We start from the raw sequence: 20,338 nt of genomic DNA, 5'->3' as shown, positions 1-20,338 counted from the left end.
TTCTCACTTAATTCTCAGGATAGTACTTTGATCTAGGGACAGTTGTTTTCACCCCCATTTTCCAGGTGAGAATACTGAGGCTCAGAGAATCTAAGCATCTTAGTCCAGTCATGGAGGGAAAAACAGCAGTTCTGGCATTTGAATCCAAGAACTTAGCACCTAGCTACCCCTATAGGCTGCTCCAGCCTGGCGCGTCCCGCCTGATTCCTGCGATTTATGGAACACCATCCAAAACAGGGTTGAGGGTTGCTCTTTACCATCTAGCATTTAAAATACTGAAACATAAAACATGTCAGTCATACTGCGAGTTAATATGGCAGACACCAGGGACCCCTCACATGGGTCTAACAGATGGATCGTTTTGATTCTTATTCTAGTGGTATTGTGCTCAATCTACTTCCCAGTCAGCAGTATTTATTGAGCAACTAATATGTTTTAGGCAGCAAAGATGACACAGAATACTGTCCTTGATGAGTTCGAAATCAGAGTAAGGGCATAGTACACAGTGACCTGAAGGACTAAGTAATACTGCACAACAGGAGAAGTGTCACAACATTGCAGCAGAGAATGAATGGGTATTAGAATGTTAGTATTCTATTCAGGGGACAAGACAACAGGGTTTTACTTACTCGCTGCCGTATCTCTAATGCACAGCACAGGGCCCAACACAGTAGGTGCTCAGAGATTACTTGTCATGGTAATTTTTTGAACGTCTACACACCAGATGTGCAGTCCAGAGGTGGGTGTGATCATGAAGTGAGAGGATTCTCTGCCCCAGAGGGGGTGGGACAGGGTGAAGGAGCTGGAGAGCAGAAACGGACTGAGCGGCGAGGGCTGGGATGGCCAAGCCTCACTGAAGGCTTTGGGCAGGAGAGAGAGGCGGTCAGAAGCAAAGCATTTGGCGCTGGCTTGCTGAGAGTGGGAGGGACTGGCACAGGGGCCCGTCAGAGTGGCGAAGGCCTCACCTTGTTTCTGGCATAGGACTAGCCACGCAGGGGACCCAGGAAGGAACATCTGATGGAACTCAGTGGCCAGATGATATGCTAAAAATGTGTATGTGAATGAGCTGCAATTTCTGAGCACCCATGTATTTGGCTATAAATATACGTACATATGTAATTTCAAGAGACCAAGAATTATCAGCTGCAAAGCCCAAGGCAGCAGCCATGTGCGGTCCCTGAGGTTTGCCGCCTGAGGCTCTGCTCTCTGCAGACCAGCAAGGTCTGTTATTTTGGGGGAGAATGAGGGGGTCCTGTGGTGAGAAGGAGGCAGCTGGCAGGTGGGAGGGAGGGAGAGGTGCAGTCCCATTACCAGCGCTGGGGGGGCAGGGGTGGAGGCCAGCTCCTGTGTCGGGGAGGGGACCGGGCCCCAGGATGCAGGTGATCCCACTTGCATCTGACCCCCACCTTCCCATAGAAGTTTATTTTCTCTCTGAGTTAAACATGGCTCATGTGGAGGATAACAAGTTCCACCAGTCCAGTGTCCTCAGATGTGGCCTGGAAGGGGAGGGCCTGCAGGTCAGTACGTTTTCACGGTATCAGTACGTTTTTCACAGTAACTGCCTTTTGCTCTCATTCTCTCTGGGTGCCTAACTCGGTGAACCAGTGTTTTCCAAATGACTGTTGCACAGTGTTACAAAATCACACACGGGTAAAAATCCAGAGTGCAAGGTGGACCAGGGATCAGAATGTCAGCACAGAAGTCGCTGGTGCGGGCCCGGGCCCCGCACTGCAGCTAATCTGTAAGGAGCTTCCGCCTGTCAAGTGTCGGCGTGGGGTCAGAGGGGAGCGTCCGCAGCTGCAGGCTCTCGAGTCCCTCTCTTCCAGCTGCCTGTCCATGGGAGGCTCGATGGTCTTGTGTTCTTCAGTGAAAACCTAACAATTCGGATGCAGAAGCAGATATGAGCATCTAGTCACTGTTTGGATTTTCTTTGGAAAACTGATTTATGAAAAACAATTGTTACTTATGTTAACATATATAATGGATTTATTATTTTAAGTTAACTAGTAATACATTTCACTTTTCTCTCAGTTTTAGTTTGGAATATGACAAATAGTACCAGGCAAAACCAAGTAAATGAAAGCCCCTTAGTGGCCTCACTCATTTTTAAATTGTAAAAAGGTCATGAGGCCAAACTATTTGTGAACAGCTGTGCTACGGGGAGCCCCTGCAGACTGGGAACTGGGCGTCAGGCCATGAGCCCAGCTCTCTGCCTGTTTCCCCCTTGATTTTCTCAGACGTCCTGTGAGGCGGGTGTGACCTTTTTCATGCCCACTTTACAAATGTGGAAACTGAGTGTTTGAAATTCAGTCCAGGTCCCCTGGCATGGAGGTGGCAGTGCCGGTAAGGCAGGAGGTCCCGGACTAATGCTCCTGTTCTCCGGGCGTGGAGAAAGACAGTTGCCAGGCCCTCTTCAAGGCGACACCAGTGGTGGGGAGACACGCCTCTGCACACTTCTCCGTCCCGAGGCCTTGGAAGGTGCAGGTTGCTGAGTGGCAGCAGAGTGCTGGAGAAGTCAAGGGTTTTTCATTTCAAATAGCATCTCCTGTTCAGGCACACACAGCGTTTCTGTCGGGAAGGTTCCTCGTCCTCCTAAATGGCTTACATTGTGCTATTTGGCAAGGCACAGCTTTGAGTACTGAGGTTGTGTGCTCGTGTCTGACCTTCTCTGAGCCCCTGTTTGTCCATCTGTGTACAGTGACGACAGTGACTCCTTGAGGAGGTTGTAAGGGCCGGACATGTACATCGTGTTTAGAACAGTGCCGCTGCATCTGGCAGAGTTCAGGGTCCGAGGGGTGTGTGGTGAGGACAGCCTCCATGATCTCCTCCCTGGCGGTAGCTGCTGTCAGCCAGTGTCTTACAGTCTGTGCACATACCAACAGGTGTGTGCATGTTAGACGTGTGTGTGTCAGCAGGTAGTCTGGGTTTTAACATGTAAAAGAGCATCCTGTTCAAGCACTTCTCATTTTAGCACAGAAAACCAGTTGCTTAGTTTTGTCTTATATACCTGCGCCCTGCTCCACTCTGTGAAGGAAACGGGGTTCATTTAACTGGGCCTCTTACTCATGAACACTGAGGTCGTTTCCAGCCTTTTGCTTTTAGCACAGATGCAGGTGCAGCTGAGGGCAAGGTCCCCAGGAGTGGAGGCTCTGGGGCAGAGGGCTCACGCACTTGCCCTTTTGAAAGATTGCCAGATGGCTCTCCAGCCACCTGCCCCTGCCTGTGGTCCTCACTGGGGAGAGAAAGAGCTGTGTCTTGGGCTTTAGGAATTGAGGAATGTTCTGATTCTGGTTCAGCACCAATGTTGACAGCCTGGTGAAGAAGGAAGCTTCTAGAGAACAGGGAGAAAGAAATCTGATACCAGTAAATGGCTTTACTCTTGCGTGGTTTTTTCTTTCTCCTGTTCTGCATGTCCGTTTTCTTGCAGGGCTGTGGCTCCAGGTGACTCAATGAAAGTGATATCTAGGCCAGAGTGCTTTTAATGACTCCATCTGTAGGCCTCCGTGAATCTTTCAGGAGACCAGACAGGAAGAGAGTCAGCCTTCTTCCAGGTCAACAGCCCCCGTTTGCCAAGGGCCGTGCCAGTCCCGCTGAAGAGGGAGGAACCCAGGCGCATGATGCAGTGTTTGCTTTGGAGGAAACTGTCCTCTCTGCCCCTCTTTGTTTCTCTCCCTGTCCTGCTCTGGATAAGTGGCAGGAAATAAGTTGTTTCAACAGATGGGTAAACCATAGTGCCAGTCCTTTGTCCCATCTCTGATTAGAGCAGTGGTGTTCATTTCAGTGGCCCTGCCCCTGGCTGGTGCAACAGCTGGGCTTGTAGGCTCCCAGCTTTGGGGACCACAGGCAGTCCAGGCAGCCCCTCCGAACTGAGGGGGGACAGCGTGTGGCAGCAGAGGCTGGGTAGCAGCCTCTCTGCCCTGCCCTGTTGGAGTTCGGGGTGTCTGAGCTACCCCTCCCTTAGCGGAAAAAGAGCCTCTTTGTGGCAGGGGTGGTTTAAGCAACCTGTGACATCAAACTTCTCTAATTCTTCTCCCAAGGTTTTACCTCAAGACAATACAGTCATTCAACACAGGCAAAGACATTGTTCATTCAATAGAAATTTAAAAAACCATGGATGAATGGATTAGTAAATCACGGTGATGATCGTCTACCTCACAGACATCAAAGAGTACAAGTGCCACGCACAGAGACACAGCATTTCATGAGGGAGCCGAAGCCTGCAGGGCCTGCACACAGCGGCCCCTCATCAGCCTTGTTCAGTCCCGACTGCAGGAGAGGAATATGCAAACTGAATAGCTGCAAACAATGTGAACTAGCATTCCATACTTGCAACAGCGAAAAATGTTTGGGGATTCAAGTGGAAGGAAGTAAGCCAAAAGGAAGATAGTTACTCTGTTGCTGGTGTTTCCCAGCCTCGTCACCTCCCCTCCCAAAGCTTTTTAGGCCTGTTTTTCCCAACTGCCCCTACCCCCTCCACACATTTTAACAAGAGATAGACTCCAAGTTCGTGTAATGTATGTATATCTGTGCTTTGTACATAAAACTAGTAAGATTTTCCTCACCCCCAAGAACCAGCTTTGCCCCCTTTAGGGCAATGTCCTCACCCTCTGCCTTCCGCAGCCCCACCCCAGGAAATCGCCTGTGCTGGGGGCTGTGATTCCAGGAGGTTACATCTTAGAGGCTGGCACTTTCCTTTTTTGTTGTCATTTCAGTAAAAATGATCGAGCTCCTTCCCGGTGTGCGTCTTGACTTGTCTCGCGTGGCTCCTGGACCGCTCACCCTTAGAGGACAGGGCGCTGGGCTGAGAGAGGGGCGCTGGTCGTCCCTGGCCGCTGTGGCACAATGCGTGGCCCACAGATGGCAGGGCTCTGCCAGTTTGTGTCCCTCCTCAGCAAGATGGCTTCTCTTAAAAACAAAACCATGTTGGTGAGCAGCTAGCAAAAGCCTCCCGTTGTCTTTGAGCGGCTGGCAGAAGGGTGGGAGACCATTAGATCTTTCCCTGGGATGGTCTTGCCCAACTGCGGCTCCTCATCTGAGCAGAGAACAAAAAATGACCTGAGCGGCTGCATCTCATTAGGACCTTTGTGACGCACAGGGGAGGATGAATTTGTTACCTGTGTGGGGTATCTGAGGGTGTGGAGGCTGACTTCTCACGATGGCATTGCCTCAAGGGCACGTTAGCTGGCTGGGAAGACTGCGCAAGAGCTGGTCGGAGGAGACGGTGTCCTGGGTTCCCACCTGGAGGCTGAGACGACAGACCTCTTCAGTCCCTAGGTGCGAGGTAAAGGGTGGGCCTGTATCTGACCGCCTCGCACCACTGGGCCCACCCCGTGCAGGGGCGGGAGCTCAGTGCCCACCTCCCTGCTGAGCGTCCCAGCCCGTCCAGAGCACAGGATGGATTAACTGAAGGCTGCGGGGGATCAGACAAGTCAGGATACAAAGACCTCCTCTACTAATTGAGTGCAACACAGGGAAGTCCGCAGTATTAGCAGTGCTGTAGCCATTTCCGTTCATCTCCGAGCTGCTGTTCTGTTATCTGTCAGTTAGAGAAAGAGTGGGGCCCGCGGCAGGGCTGCCCCCCAGCTCTCAGTGGGAGAATGAAGCCATGTGACTGGTTTCGGCCGGTGCAGTGGGAACAGAAGCCACGTGTGTCCTCCAGCCAAACACTGAATCGCCAGCGCATACTTCCCAGAGTGTCTCTCTTCCCATCAGCATGGTGACGCGTGGCTGCTCCGTCACTGGGTCCCTGGGACCGACAGGGATGAGGGGATGAGAAGAGATGGACCGATGGGATGAACACTTCCCCCACCCCCACCTCCTGGTCCGTGATGAGCCGGAAAGAAATCTCTGTCCTCTCAGGCCACTGAAATTCTGGCGTCTGTTACTATGGCCTGTCCCGATCAAAACAGTCACAGGCGTGCGGGGCTTGGCTGGGAGGGTAAGACCCGTGCCAGGGGCCCGGCGCGAGGGCGTGGCTGCGTGGCGGTCACGTTGGCTTGGCCCCCTTCCTGACCAGAACTCCCTGCTGATACTCCGCAACAGGTTTCTTCATCTGTCCGCAGGGTTTCACAGGCCTTGACCCCTGCCCCCTGTCCTGGGCCTTCCTGGAAGGCAGAAGGTGTTGCCCTGGGTCAGGCCCGCAGAGCGCCCCAGCCAAACCCTTCGTCGGGAGGGAGAAGCGCTGCTTCCAGACCAGTGGAGTTGGTGTCCATCCCAATAGCATCTGTCAGCTTGTACCAACAGCTCCGGCCCCCTGGCCACCCGAGGCTGCAGTCAGCTGGGGACTTGGCCGTCAATCATGGGGGCTGAAGTGGCTGCCCTGCCTCAAGTGTGCTTAGCGTTCGGGTGCATTAAGTAAAGAGGCCAGAATAGAGAAGGCCCTCCCCTTGCAGGCCTGGGCTGCAGGCAGGCGGAGGGCCCATGGACTTGCTGCCCACATGGGATAGCTGGTGGGCGACACCTGGGAGGGCCTGGTGGCATTGCATGTGTGACCTCAGAACAGCAGTGGGAACCAGGTCATCCCACAGTGCTCTGTCCGAGGGTGTGGAAAGGGGTTGGCAGTCTGCCGTGTGGGGGTGAGCCCAGGGGCCGGCTGGCCTGCCCTGCACCCTTCCCAGGCAACTGTTTCTACAGAGACATTTGGAACTACCTGAAGAGGAACCCCATCCGTTACCAAGTAGCGTGTGAAGCAACACCCTCCCCCCTTGCCTGAGCCTTGCTCCGTTCTAGAACCATCCCCCAGCTGGCCCATTCGCCTGCAGGGGGATGGGGTGAGGTCAGGGTAGGACGGGGTGAGGCTGAGGCTAAGGTGGGGCACGGTGGCACCCAGCAGAGGAACCACAGGAGAGAAGGCAGGGCGTGTGTGTGGCACAGTTCCCAGGACTTCACTGCAGGTTTGAAATCTTTCACAGTAACAAGCTGGAAACCAAAATCAGAATAAGTACACACAGCAAAAAGTATAAACAATTCTAATCCGCTGTATTTTAAATTAAAAACAGGGTATGTACAATTTTTTGAATAAACATATATAGGTTTTTGTTCCTTTGAAAAAAGGGCCGTTGAAATGCAGAAACATCTCCTGCAAGGACCTGTTTCTGATAATTTACTTGTATCTAGAATTATCTGTGGCTGTGATTCAGTTCCAATGGTCATACTAATTTTACTTTGAATTACCAAGTAGATCTGTCTGCTTAGTAAGGGTGCTCAGTTGACTTCCCACTTGAAAACTGGACGTGTGGATCCCCTTGTGCCCTGTGGGCTCCCCCGCGGTGCCTTGCATTCTCCCCCAGACACAGGGCAGGGCAGGGATTCAAACCGCAGCCTCGCAGCCTGTCCGGAACGATGGTTGCAGCGTTGAGGCTGCCTGTGTGTGATATTTAAGAGCTTTTCACTCCTTCCCTAGTACCGTTCCAGGAGTAACCCAGGTCCCGTAGACTGGGCAAAACCTGTAGTGTCTTGCGTGCTTATGAAAATATGAAAGTAACTTAGAAATGAATAGAGTAGACAGTGAACATCCCTTTACTCCCAGTGGAGGGAAGGGATGGAGGAAGGATCGGCAGTGTCTACTCTTCTCTGTGCTCGGTGGTGGTGGTCATAACAGCAACAATAGTAAGAGAGCTGACCGAGTCAGCGTTATGGGCCCAGGCTGCTGGAGACGGTTACCAGATATGAGCTCATTTTATTCTCGTGACGACTCTGTTTGGTAGCAGTTGTTTTCATCAACACTTTATGGTTGAAAAAATAATATACCCAGAGAGGTGAGTTAACCTTCCCAGTGTCACAAAGCCTCTCTGCTGAGCTGCCTCCAGGAGCACCGGCCTTCCTCTCGGCCACTGCACCACAGCTGGGTCGGCACGCGGAGGAGAATCCCGGGACAGCCCCAGTGCATTCGCCGCCGCTCGCACCCGGGCCTGCTCACCGCCCTGCCCGCCACCCGGGCCTTTGCTCCTGTGTGGTGCGTGTGTGCTGCGCAGCCCACAGGGCAAGCCCATGACTTCTGTTTTTTCAGCCCTCAGCACAGCCTGGGATCCAGCAGGTGCTCAGTCAGGGTCTGTCTGGGGTTCTGAGATTGGCCGTCTGTGGCCTTGGCGGTTCTTGGGGTCCTGTCTGCGGCCCCAGTTCTCACCTCTGGCTGGGGCATCCGTCTGCTGCAGCTAGAATGCCCGAGGCCGACTCCTCCCTCACACGTCTGGTGCCCGCGTTCACGCGGCCGGAATGGGGGCAGAGGAACTGTCAGGCAGCTGTGTCACCCGTGTGGTAGGCTTGACCCCCCTCACAGTATGGTGGCCTCACGTTGTCTGGCTTCACGTGATGTGCCAGGCTTTCCCCAGAGTGAGCACTACAAGAGACAGGAAGCGAAGCTACCGAACTCTGACAGTCTGGGCACAGAAATGCGCACAGTAGAGCCAGGGCCCTGTGGTCAGTCACAGAACCTGCTCAGGATCACGGGGAGGAGACACAGATCCCACCTGTCAGTGGCAGGTATGTCACAGACTTTATGGCCATCTTCTGTCTGCCCTACTGGCACCCTGCCTGTCTGCCTGACCTTTCCCCTCCCTGAACGAGCCTACCGCTTTCCACCTAGCCTTTGCACTGGCTGGGCCTCCACCTGGAACCTGCCTTTTTCCCCCATTGTTGCAGCCTCGCTGCAGCTTATCACTTAGGCCTCAGCTCACCTGACCCTCTTCACGGGGCTGAAAGGAGCCGACTGTCTTCTTGTCCCTTTGCAGCTTGTGTTCTTCGGATGCTCCCACGGGGTAAAGGGACCCACACATTCACTGATTGGTTCCCTTGCTGTAGGTCTGTCCCCACCCCCATACCACCAACCCCAGAGTGCAGTGCCCTGGGGGCAGCACCTGTCATCCTTCCCCTCGGCCCATCTCCCATGCCTGGAACATGGCGTGAGGGATCCTTCAGGAAGCTTATAGTCAGTGAGTGAATCAGAACCACATGACCGGCAACCCGCCTGCGGGCCCTGGGCTTTCCCCACCGCCTCTGGCCTCTAGTAGAGAAACACGTTTTAAGCATTGTTGATTCCTGGGTTGGGGAGGAAGTGGGGACGGGGTTGGAAAGAGAGCTTTCGTCGCCTCTAGTGTTTTCCCCTGAGAATGGAGGCCTTTAGCTTTCTGTCACTGGAATCTTCAGAGAGCTGGCAGGTTTCTCCCGAAGGTCTTACCCCTTGGCTACTTGGTTTCCTTGTGCAGTTTAGCTTTCCAAGCGTGATGGGAGAAAGGAGCACACGGCTGTTCGGTGCACTGTAACCGCCTGTCTGCAGGTAAGGCCGTGCTGTAGGGAGCCAGAGGTGTTGTCTGAGGTAGATCCATACCTCTTAGCAGGATGACAAATTGCTGGTCTGGAGCCTGGCAGTGTCGTGCAGTTAGTTACTTCACGTGCCTCAATCCATCAAAGCCTGCAATGACGCTTAGGTAGTCAAAATAGTTTTGTGGGAGTTTCGGGTTTATTGTGGCACCCCCTCCCCCACAGCAGGGAGCCTCGGAGACAGAGGCTTCTGAGAGGCTGGGCCAACCTGATTTTCCACGCACGCTCCCAAATGCTCACCCCACCTGCCACTTGCTGGGAACCTCCATCTCATACTCCTTTTGTCCCCAGCCCTCACAGGGCTGGGCATGTAACTGGCACTGCACGCTGACAGTCGTCTGGGGTGGGGCCTCCTTGGAGGTTGAAAGGCTGGAGGGACCCACACAGCTAAGACCCTTTACCAGGGCAAGCAGCCCCCATCCCAATTCAGGGAACTGACGTCCCAGTGAGTCCTGGTGCCAGCTGGGACAAGCGACGGAAGCCCCTCTCAAACAGCCAAGAGGGGAGGTGGGGGCAGACTGGCTTGGGGCTCCGCAGGGATGGACCCGCTCCGCGTCCGCTGCAGCTCCCATCTTGGGCAGCCTGGCTGCCATCCATTCTCACCCCTGGCCTCGGTCCAGCCCTGTCAGTGGCCCTGGTATAGCCCACTTCATCCCACAGCTCCAGTAAATGTCACAACCAAAGTCTCCTTGGCCCATCTGGGAGTGGGGCAGGTGGCTGGGAGGCTGGCATGGGCCAACTGGCCAGTTGGGCCAATTGCAGCTGGAGGGCATTGCACGGCTCAAGGGCTCACCACATGCATTCACGTCGCAGCCTCGGACTTACCTTCTGTGGACATGGGGAGCAGACGGGTGCGCACTCCAGCAGACATGAAGCGTGTTTTGGGCACCACATGCGTCTTGGGGCAAAGGCAGAGGCCGATGGGTTCATTCAGTCAAATGGAGAACAGACCCTGGTGCGCAAGAGCAGAGGCGGAAGCTGTGAGTGGGTGTTCTTTCATCCAGGGGAGGGACCGAGGTGGGGAGGAGGGTCGGACTGGGACTCATTTAGGAACTGGAGCCACAGGCCTTGCTGGTGGACTGGATGTGGGGAGCGGGGGGCGCCTTGGTATTTGGCCCGGTGCCATTTCCCAGGCTGGGGAGGAGCAGGCTTGGGGAAACACCCAGAGCTGCCCTGCACGTGGTACAGTTGAGGGAGCAGTGAGGCTTCCAGGTCGTTGGTAGCTGAGATGAGGAGCCCCCAGAAGGGGCAGGCAGCACGCAGAGTGCCCACCTTCTAGCCTGGTGGGCCTGCAGCTCTGCATGGCCGCCCTGTGTCCACAGGCCTGATGACAAGGCCCTCCTCCCGCAGACTGGCCTGGGGCAGGCCCTGCCTAGAAGGGCGGGACGATGGGGCAAAGATCCGCAGGTGCCCCTGCGCAGAGGTGCCCGGGCATGCAGCCGGGTGGGAACCGGCTTGGGTGTGTGCGTGTCGCTGGCTCGCCGCCTGTGCAGGAGTTTGCGTCCGCAGGCAGGCATCTTGGTGCTGAGCAAGGTGCCTGTCAGCCTCAGAGAGTCACCACTCGACCTCCTTCTCAGGGCAAACGGGCTGCTGTTTGGGTTTGCACTGCTTCAGGGCACTTTCTCAGTCTTTGATTCCTGCCTCGTCCTGCCCTTAAGCCCCTCCAAGGGGGGCTCCACCTGGGTCCCCCATGTGGCTGCCTCAGGAGATGGACCTGCAACATGCGGGGCACCCGGGGGAAGGATGTGTGTCATGCAGGGCCAGAAATCCCAAGAGGGCCTCTGTCTGACGGTTTAGAGTGTGTGTCCACATGTGACTGCAGAGTAAGTGGGGGCTGCTGGTTCTCTGGCCGGCCCGGGGCCAGGCCCTGTGAACGGCCACGGAGCCCACCACACACGGGCACCACGCATTCAAGGCTGCATTCAGCTCAGAAGCAGCCGGGCGTGGGGCAGGTGCAGTGAGGTGCTCAGGGACCCAGAGCAGGCAGGGCCCACAGAAATGTGGGTACCTGGAACTGGAAGTGAGGCCCCGCCTCTGTGCAGGACCCTGAATTGGAGTCCCTGGAGCCGTCTGTCCCCCAGCACACTGCACAGACCAAAGGCCATACCTCATAAACACCGTACCTGGTGACGAGGCCCATAAACAGCCCTGGCATGATGGGGACGGGTCAGACAGGCCACCCGGTGAGCGGCCCCATTTGGGAAAGTGTCTGTGGTTGAGGGGGAAGGAGCCCGAGTGAGGATTCAGCAATCACAGCATGATTTGGGGAAGTGTTGCAGGGCCTGTAATTCAGATCTGTGGGGACCAGGCTGCCAGTAAAGCCTCTGTGGGCCAGGGCCAGAGCTCAGGCCATGTAAGTAACTGCCAACAAGCGAGTGGCTCTGAGGCCTGGGCAGGACAGGGACTTCTGCTTTACAGAAGAGAAAATCAGGGTTCAGAGGAGGACAGAGGTGCCCCAGTACTGGTGGTGGAGGGGGGACCCCTGTGAGCAGCCTGGATGGGGGGGGGGGTCCCCCACCCTCACACTCTCACAGCCTTGGAGCCTGGTGACCTGCGGCGGCAGGCGTACATGGTAGTGTCGCAGGCAGGTCACTGGCCCAGTGTGTGCCTGAAGCTTGGGACCAGATCAGCAATGCCAGCCCCGGCCCGGTGCCTTCCCACCATGGCCCAAGAGCGGGGCTGTGCCCAGGCAGCTCTGACTGGCAGTACGCGGCTGCTCTGGTCCTCTGCCAGGGCCGAGTGAGAGCGCGCTGCCCTTGGACACCAATTTACAATTGCGCTCAAGCATGAAATCGCTTCCTTCCTTCCTTTCCTCCCAGATTGTTGCTTAAGTAGAAGTGGGGGAGGAGAGCTATAGACTTTTCAAGATGAAAAATGAAAAGGGGTGCTTTCTTTGGCCTCAATATCCAGCAGAAAGAAGGCAGAACAGGGTTTTGGGGGTCAGGATGCTGAATGCACTTCACTTTTGGACCCCTTTTTCTCAAGACGTATGATTTTGCGTGCCTGTTGTCTGAGCCTCGTTCCCACGGCGCTGCAGTGCGTCAGGTTGTGCAATTGTCCGGACTTTCATAAATCTCTGGAGTCCCCCCGATCCAAGGAGGTGACAAGGCTGTGTCTGTCTGCTCTCACACACTAGCCCTGTGAGCGCCGAGTCCCAGGCCTGGCCGAGGAGGGCAGGTGAGGAGGCAGGTGAGTGGCTGGCTAAGGCCTAGGATCTTGTAGTTGGCTGAGGCAAATCTGGACTGCTTTAGCATTCAGCATGTCCTGCTGTCATCCAGGCCTTTTTTTCTTAGCTTCCTGTTGGGACTTTGGAATTGAGTAGGTGTCTTGCAAGTGAGCCATCGGTCAGCTGGCCTCTCCTCCAAATGCTTGCTCATTCCAGCTGGGGCGTGAGGCCTTTGGAGACCCCTGGGTCTGTAGAACATGTCTACACTGAGCATTTGGGGTGTGAGGCCGCTCTTGGGATCTTTTCAAGGTCAGGGGAACTGCAGGGGTCTGGCTGGCACTGCCTGGAGCCCAGGTCAGGACAGGTCCCACTGGGAGTACGGTGGGTGTAAGGCTCTGCCTGCAGCCCATTGCTCCTTGGGCATATTGCTTCAAGTCTCCCACAGTGAACCCTGCAGGAATCCGCCTCCTGGGGCCCAGGGAGGGCAGACTGAGCTAGGAACTGGACAGCCCACGTTGGTAGTCCTGGCTCCACAACTCTGCACGGCCACTTAGCCTCTCTGAGCCTTGGCTTCCCCAGCAGAATGGGGCCACAAGAGCCACATCACCAGAGGACCATTCTGAGGGTGGGATGTGGTCCTGGGCACTGGCCACTTAGTGCTGCCCCTACGGCTGCTTGCTGGCTGGGGACACCATGTGCATGTTCTTGTAGCCATGGGAGGCATTACGAGCTCCAGCTCGCCCAGGGGTGGCTCACATCCAGGCCAGAGGCCTTTGGTTTCAGAGCTGGTCCCAACTCCTGAGAACAAAAGCAGTTTCCTAAAGGTAGGGGTGACACTCAACCACTGCCGTCCACATGGTCCCTGGTGACGTGGCTGAAGGGGTGCAGATCTGAGCGAGAGGAGGGGTGTGGAAGCGCAGGGGTGGCTGGCCTGGGCCTGGGGCTGTTGGTGAGCTGCCACATGCACAGGCGGTAGGGAGCCTGCAGGTGGGGGTGAGCTGCCACACGGACAGGCAGTGGGGAGCCTGGGCCTGGTCCCTCTCACCTGTGGCCTTGTCCCCCAGCAGGTTGGCCCAGCATGTCAGTCAGCGTCCACGAGACCCGCAAGTCGCGGAGCAGCACGGGGTCCATGAACATCACCCTCTTCCACAAGGCCTCGCACCCCGACTGCGTGCTGGCCCACCTCAACACCCTGCGTAAGCACTGCATGTTCACGGATGTCACGCTCTGGGCAGGCGACCGCGCCTTCCCCTGCCACCGCGCTGTGCTGGCTGCCTCCAGCCGCTACTTCGAGGCCATGTTCAGCCACGGCTTGCGGGAGAGCCGAGATGACACGGTCAACTTCCAGGACAGCCTGCACCCCGAGGTGCTGGAACTGCTGCTTGACTTCGCCTACTCGTCCCGTATCGCCATCAACGAGGAGAATGCCGAGTCGCTGCTGGAGGCCGGCGACATGCTGCAGTTCCACGACGTGCGCGACGCAGCAGCCGAGTTCCTTGAGAAGAACCTCTTCCCCTCCAACTGTCTGGGCATGATGCTCCTGTCGGACGCCCACCAGTGCCGCAGGCTGTACGAGTTCTCCTGGCGCATGTGCCTGGTGCACTTCGAGACGGTGCGGCAGAGTGAGGACTTCAACAGCCTGTCCAAGGACACCCTGCTGGACCTCGTCTCCAGCGACGAGCTGGAGACGGAGGATGAGCGGGTGGTCTTCGAGGCCATCCTCCAGTGGGTGAAGCATGACCCCGAGCAGCGGAAGGCCCACCTGCCCGAGCTCCTCCGTGGCGTGCGGCTGGCCCTGCTGCCGTCCGACTGCCTGAAGGAGGCCGTCTGCAGCGAGGCCCTGCTCCTGGCGGACGAGCGCACCAGGCTCATCCTGGACGAGGCCCTCCACTGCAAGAGCAAGATCCTGCAGAACGACGGCGTGGTCACCAGCCCCTGCGCCCGGCCACGCAAGGCAGGCCACACGCTGCTCATCCTGGGCGGCCAGACCTTCATGTGTGACAAGATCTACCAGGTGGACCACAAGGCCAAGGAGATCATCCCCAAGGCGGACCTGCCCAGCCCCCGGAAGGAGTTCAGCGCCTCAGCGATCGGCTGCAAGGTCTACGTGACCGGGGGCCGGGGCTCTGAGAACGGGGTCTCCAAGGACGTGTGGGTGTATGACACCGTCCACGAGGAGTGGTCCAAGGCAGCACCCATGCTGATTGCCCGCTTCGGCCATGGCTCTGCCGAGCTGGAGAACTGCCTCTACGTGGTTGGGGGACACACGTCCCTGGCAGGCGTCTTCCCGGCCTCCCCTTCTGTCTCCCTGAAGCAGGTTGAGAAGTACGACCCCGGCGCCAACAAGTGGACGATGGTGGCCCCACTGAGGGATGGCGTCAGCAATGCCGCGGTGGTGAGCGCCAAGCTGAAGCTCTTTGTTTTCGGAGGGACCAGCATCCACCGGGACATGGTGTCCAAAGTGCAGTGCTACGACCCCTCGGAGAACCGGTGGACCATCAGGGCCGAGTGCCCCCAGCCCTGGCGGTACACAGCCGCCGCCGCGCTGGGCAGCCAGATCTTCATCCTGGGAGGCGACACGGAGTTCACGGCCGCCTCGGCCTACCGCTTCGACTGCGAGACCAACCAATGGACGCGGGTCGGGGACATGACTGCCAAGCGCATGTCTTGCCATGCCCTGGCCTCGGGCAATAAGCTCTATGTGGTGGGGGGCTACTTCGGGACCCAGAGATGTAAGACCCTGGACTGCTACGACCCCACCTCGGACACGTGGAACTGCATCACCACCGTGCCCTACTCACTCATCCCCACTGCCTTTGTCAGCACCTGGAAGCACCTACCCTCATGAAAGCCCAGCCAGGTGAGCCCCCAGGCCCCCGGGCCTGTTCCCACTTGAGTAAAGACCTCTGTGTCTTCTAGGGGAGGCTGGGTGGGGCAGCAGGTGGCTGGGGGTTCTGGGACCTTTTTCCAGCTCCAGAGCCAAAGCCTGGCTCTGCCCCTTACTTGCAGTTGACCTTGTGCAAAGCATGTAACCCCTCTGCAACTTGGGGAAATGACATCAGACGGGTGCACGTCTCAGACACAGCTGCATAGCGGAACCACTGAGAGTCGTGACAGTGCTATGTGGCATTGAGGCCAACGTGCCGAGCCGCAGGGCACAGTCCACACAAGAGCATCCTCACTCTAACACCACCTGCAAGTTAAGAGGCTTCCCCCAACTACCCTCAGCTCCGAGCAGTCACTGGAAGGACTCTTGGAGTGTGTGGAGGCTGGGAGGGTCACAGTTAGGCTTTACCACAGGACAAGGACGCGGGTAAGACCAGCCAAGGACAAGGATGCAGGGGGCAGGGGGTCCAAACTTGAGGCATCCCTTGTCGTCTTCCCACGCAGTCAGGATAGTGCCACTCTCCCGGCATCAGGGAGTGACAGTGCCCATTGAATACTTCCCAGCAAGGAAGTTCCACAAGCTCTGGGGTTTTATCAGGGCCCCAGCACATAGGATTGACTGATTGATTGCCCACATGGTTACTCTCTCCAGGTCAGCTGTACAGTGACCCAAAGCCCGCACCCTAAGTCACATGGGTGTGGTTACACACCCCATGCCTGCACTACACAAAGACTATCCGGCCTGGCACAGATCACCTCCCAGAATCCGAGGGAAGGCCAGGCTCTTCTCAAATGCCGAAGCCCAGACCTCATGCCACACCCATGAGCCAGGGCTCCTGGGGCAGCCCAGGCCTCAGCAGTCTTGCAGTGCAAAACAAGGGGAGCCAGATGGGTACTCGGGTGAGGCGCATGCGGGGCTGTGGACGGGCATCGCCGTGGAGGCGGCAGGGCAGCGCTGCCATCCCTCTGCGAGAAAAGAGACCTTCCTCAAAGTGGGCCAAGGCCGTCCTGCGAGCTGAGCTGCTTCTCTACCCACTGGCACGGTGGCCATGCCTGCCCCTGCCCCAGGGCCCCTGCAGCCCTGAGAACTGGCCTCGGCGCAGACTCAGTCCCCTTCAGCTCAGGGCACAGGAACCCCATCAGGAGCCAGCCAGAGCCGAAAAATTAATTTCCTCCGTGACCCAGCAGCTGCTGACATGGTGCAGAAAGCTCTGCACAGTGGCAACAGTCCTACTTGGCTGGAATTGCTTCTAAACAGCACGGGGGTTTCAGTGGCTACCCTGAATCTGGCCTGCCCTTGAGGTCCTTAAAGGGATAGGCTGGCAGGTGGGGCAGACCCGACAAAGGCATCAAATCCTTTACACGGGTGTGCAGGCTCACAAAAGGCAACCTGCAAAGGAATGGGTTTGTTCCCTTTCAAGGTCTTTTCTGTTTTGTTTAATCTGTGTTATTCCTCTTCGGGAGAAAAATCTGACCAGCCAGAATTCTTGGTCCCCTGAGGAGTAAGTTTCAAAGAGAATATTGGCATTCCCTCGTTGGTTCCCTGTTCCTGCTCTCTGGGGAACTTGGGGACCTGGGGATGTCACCTGTGGCCTCTGGCCTTAGCTGGTGTCTGCCCCCTTGGGGCCCTGGAGGGCTGGGGGACAGGGCAGCACAGGCTGTGAGCCCTCTGCCTTCCTGCAGGTCCCCCAGCCACGGCCCACTCCTTGACCTGACTCCTCAGCTGCCCCGAGCCTCGGCTTACCCCTCTGCACACAAAGGGTGCCACTCGTGGGACCTGACCTAGAAGATACCAAGCGAGGGCTGGGTTCACGCAGCATTCTACGAGGTGGTGGAGGGTGGTGGGGATGACGGTTTCAGGAGGTGCTGGGCAGGGGGACTCCCGCTGTCCTTGGAACAGCTCCTCCTCCTGCAGGGTCCAGCCCCACCCCCAGGATCGCTGTGATTCGGGAGGCCCTCCCCGTGCTCCCCACTGAGTGCTGCCCAGGCCTGCCCGTCCACACGCGGGTGCCACCGCTACATTTCAGGGCCGAAGGAGCAGGCGCAACGGGGGTGCCTGCAGGAAACCCAGCCAGCCCTACATCTGACTGGACAGCCTCACCTGGGCCTGACACCCCAGGGCCACCGCATGCCTCCTGCCTCCCCGTCCCCTGCGCCCCCAGCCACTGTGGCCCTCCTCGGAGCTGCTGCCAGCTGGAGTCACCCAGCTCAGTGCGGGGCCAGAGAATGGGTTCTGCGCCCAGCCTGCCCTGCAGCTTCACCTCCCTGGCCCTGCTGTCCAGGCCCTCCCGCTGCCAGCAGGGTACATGGCCTAGGGGGGGGACTCCGTGCCTGGAGCGCCTCCCCAGCCCCCTAACCCTCCGTCTGTCCCATGAGACTCTGACTTAACCTCAGGAGCCTCCAGCTAGAGGCCCCCTGCCCTCCACAGCTCCCCTCAGCCTGGATGACACCCCTCATTTGTCCCCAAGCGCTTGATCGCCCAGTGTCAGCCAATTCGAGCTTTCTGCGGGCACCAAGTGCTGTGGTCATGCTGTCCTCTAACCCTCTCAGCCACGCGTCGCAGGTGCTGTTACCGGGTGGCATCTGAGCCTCAGAGAGGGCAGGGGTTTGCAGCAGATGAGCCGAGTGGGCTTTGGGCCCCGGACATGGCCCACATGGCAGGCGTCCCCAGGCAGCCGGGCGGGGGCCCCTGGCAGTGGGGGTGAGGTGCCGTGTGCGAGCCAGCAGGTCCTCCAGGGCTACCCCTGGGTGCCAGGATCACAGTGAGATCATGTCCCGAGGTAGTGGCAGCTGGGACGCCCTGGACCGGGGAGTGGGCGCCGACCCCTGGGTCACCCACTAAGTAACCATGAGCCATCTTTTCTCTTTTTCTCTCTCACTGAGTTCCCCCCACCACGCACGCCCCCCAAAAGGCACAGCACCTGTCCTCCCACCCCAGCCTGCCTGGGCCCTGGTGGGCTTGGGTTCCCCAGGGCAAGCGTCCAGGCCACCAGGAGTGTGTCTTCTCTTACGAGCCCTGTTGAGACCCAGCTGCTTGGGGGTGCGATGCCAGCACTGGGGAGCTGAGCCTGTTAGTCCCCTGTGGGGCCCCACAGGGGGCCTGGTTACTGCCGCGGGAGGGGCCGTCCAGCACATCTTGTCCTGCCCTAGGAGCAGCTGCTACCAGGGGAAGTCCCAGAGCACAGGATGAAGGGATGGGCCTGCTGTGGTGAAGGTGCCAGGGCAGGAGATCAGGCCTTTCGAAACACCCCAGGTCCGTCCATGTGTGCCTGTACCTGCCGTCTCCTGTTTGGCTTCTGTTCATCAGGATCAGCCCTGTGCCAGCCTGGGATCAGGACATCCTCTGCCCTGGACAGCTGCAGTCCGACAGGGCAGACGCCACACCAACCCCCCACGGGATGTCTGCCAGGGCCTGCTGCCCACAGGCAGCCTGGGGTGACCGCTGACCCCGTGTCTGCTGTGAGGTGGAGGTGTATCCCATCTCGCAGATGCAGAAACTAGGCCTCAGAGAAGCACCTGCCAAAAATCCAGGCCCCCCACCCGACGAGGCTGGCCATGGGGTGAGCCTGAGGCGGCTGTGTGACATGGGCGGGTATTCAGGAGCTGGGCCGTGCGGGTGCCTTCAGGGAGCTGTCCCCTCAGCAGCGCAGGACAGCCCAGGTGGGCCGCCCCAGGGCAGCGGAGGGACTCGCCTTGAGGGGGGTCCCGCTCCAGCCTCAGTGTGCTGGGAGGGCGGAGCAGGACAGGCCCAGAGGCCTGGGGTGGCCGCTTGGAGCATCCTGGTTTGGGAGCTTTGGGAGCCAGCTCTCCGCCTGCCCCTGCAGACACCCTGCGGGGGGTTGGTGTGGGGCCTGCCCTGTTGGACTGCAGCTGTCCAGGGCCGCTGGAGCCTGAGCCTGGGGGAACTGGGGGCCGTCGCTGCCCCTGGGGCTTGGGGGCATCCTGCAGAGCTCAAGCCAGCCCTCCAGAAGCAGTGACAGTGGGGTGAGGGGCGCACCCCACTCCAAGGAAAAGGTCCCCCAGGTCCTCATGCTGGCTGGAATTCTTCTTCTTATGTTATTTAAATGCAGACAAACTTACTCCTAGATATAAACCCCTTATGTTTGCAGCTCTTACACAGCTGTACAGCGAGAACAAAGGCAGGGCCCGTATAACCCAGGCCTCGAGACCAGGAACACCCTCACCATCCACCATCCTTGCTCAGGCTGTGTTGCCTCTTAGCCTCCTGGGGAGTGGATGTGAGGTTCCCCGGGGAGTTCAGCCAGCCTGTGCAGACAGCTCACCTCTGACTTTGCGGAGCCACTGTGACACCTCCCTCGGGCAGCTTGGGTGCAGGAGGGATGTGATCCGGGCACCGTGGTGCAGCATGCCTCCTTGGTCTAGGGCCACCCGAGCTGCACTTCACGTGCAGGCCAGAGCATGTGCCCTCCGCACCGCCCCGGGATTGTGGGGAGAACTGCCAGCCCCTCCAGCACTGCTCCAGGGAAGCTGCTCTTAAACCCACGGCCCCACAGGGCAGACGGCTCCTCGCTGCTGTCCTGAGCACCCCCCACCCCTCCAGGCCCCTACAGCCACACCCCTGCTGGGAGGCATGCTCTGGCTCTGCTGAGTGTGGCTGTGGGTTAGGCAGGTGGCTTTTCCTAATTGCCTTAAGGACACTCTGCACAACGCCTTCCATGTGCGTTAGAGTACTCCTTCCTTCTCTGGGGCAGGGATCAGTCACCCTCGTTTTCCACAGGAAAACGTGAAGCTCAGGGAGAGGGGACACCACATTGCCTGAGAACCCAGCCCTGGAGTAGGAGCTCCATGGCCACAGGGACTGCCTGTGTCAGTCCCCACAGCCTGTCGCAGGGCCTGGGTTGATGGGCTGCGCAGTAAACATCTGTCGAACCCACGAATAAACGTGCTGCCCACTGCCCACAACTGTCCTTCCTAACCGCATGGCTGCTGCCCCGCCACCGCCCTGCT

The 20,338-nt window shown here is 58.0% G+C and overlaps 1 protein-coding gene and 1 long non-coding RNA gene across 5 annotated transcripts in view; one reads left to right on the top strand and one right to left on the bottom strand.

Moving 5' to 3' along the window:
* The window catches only part of KLHL25 (kelch like family member 25), a 31,271-nt gene that overhangs the window by 8,917 nt on the left and 2,016 nt on the right, over nucleotides 1-20,338 (top strand). For 2 of the 3 annotated variants that reach the window (XM_057494717.1, XM_036931967.2), the window contains exon 2: nucleotides 13,549-15,344. In XM_057494717.1, the coding sequence (XP_057350700.1) occupies nucleotides 13,563-15,332 (1,770 nt within the window). In that variant the 5' untranslated portion in view covers nucleotides 13,549-13,562 and the 3' untranslated portion in view covers nucleotides 15,333-15,344. The remainder of the gene's footprint in view (nucleotides 1-13,548; nucleotides 15,345-20,338) is intronic. The other variant, XM_036931969.2, reaches the window with a different exon arrangement.
* LOC130681459 (uncharacterized) lies at nucleotides 1,369-19,997 on the bottom strand. 2 transcript variants are annotated; one of them, XR_008994630.1, is made up of 4 exons: nucleotides 19,654-19,997; nucleotides 10,144-10,270; nucleotides 5,115-5,270; nucleotides 1,369-1,874 (listed from the first exon to the last, which is right to left on the bottom strand). It is a non-coding gene; the product is annotated as an uncharacterized LOC130681459 (long non-coding RNA). The 2 variants fall into 2 exon arrangements; XR_008994629.1 differs by lacking the exon at nucleotides 1,369-1,874 and adding an exon at nucleotides 3,456-5,032.

The sequence above is a fragment of the Manis pentadactyla genome, chromosome 18, assembly GCF_030020395.1.
Source record: "Manis pentadactyla isolate mManPen7 chromosome 18, mManPen7.hap1, whole genome shotgun sequence".
NCBI classification, from domain to species: domain Eukaryota; kingdom Metazoa; phylum Chordata; class Mammalia; order Pholidota; family Manidae; genus Manis; species Manis pentadactyla.
This window is presented reverse-complemented; position numbering and strand designations above follow the sequence as displayed.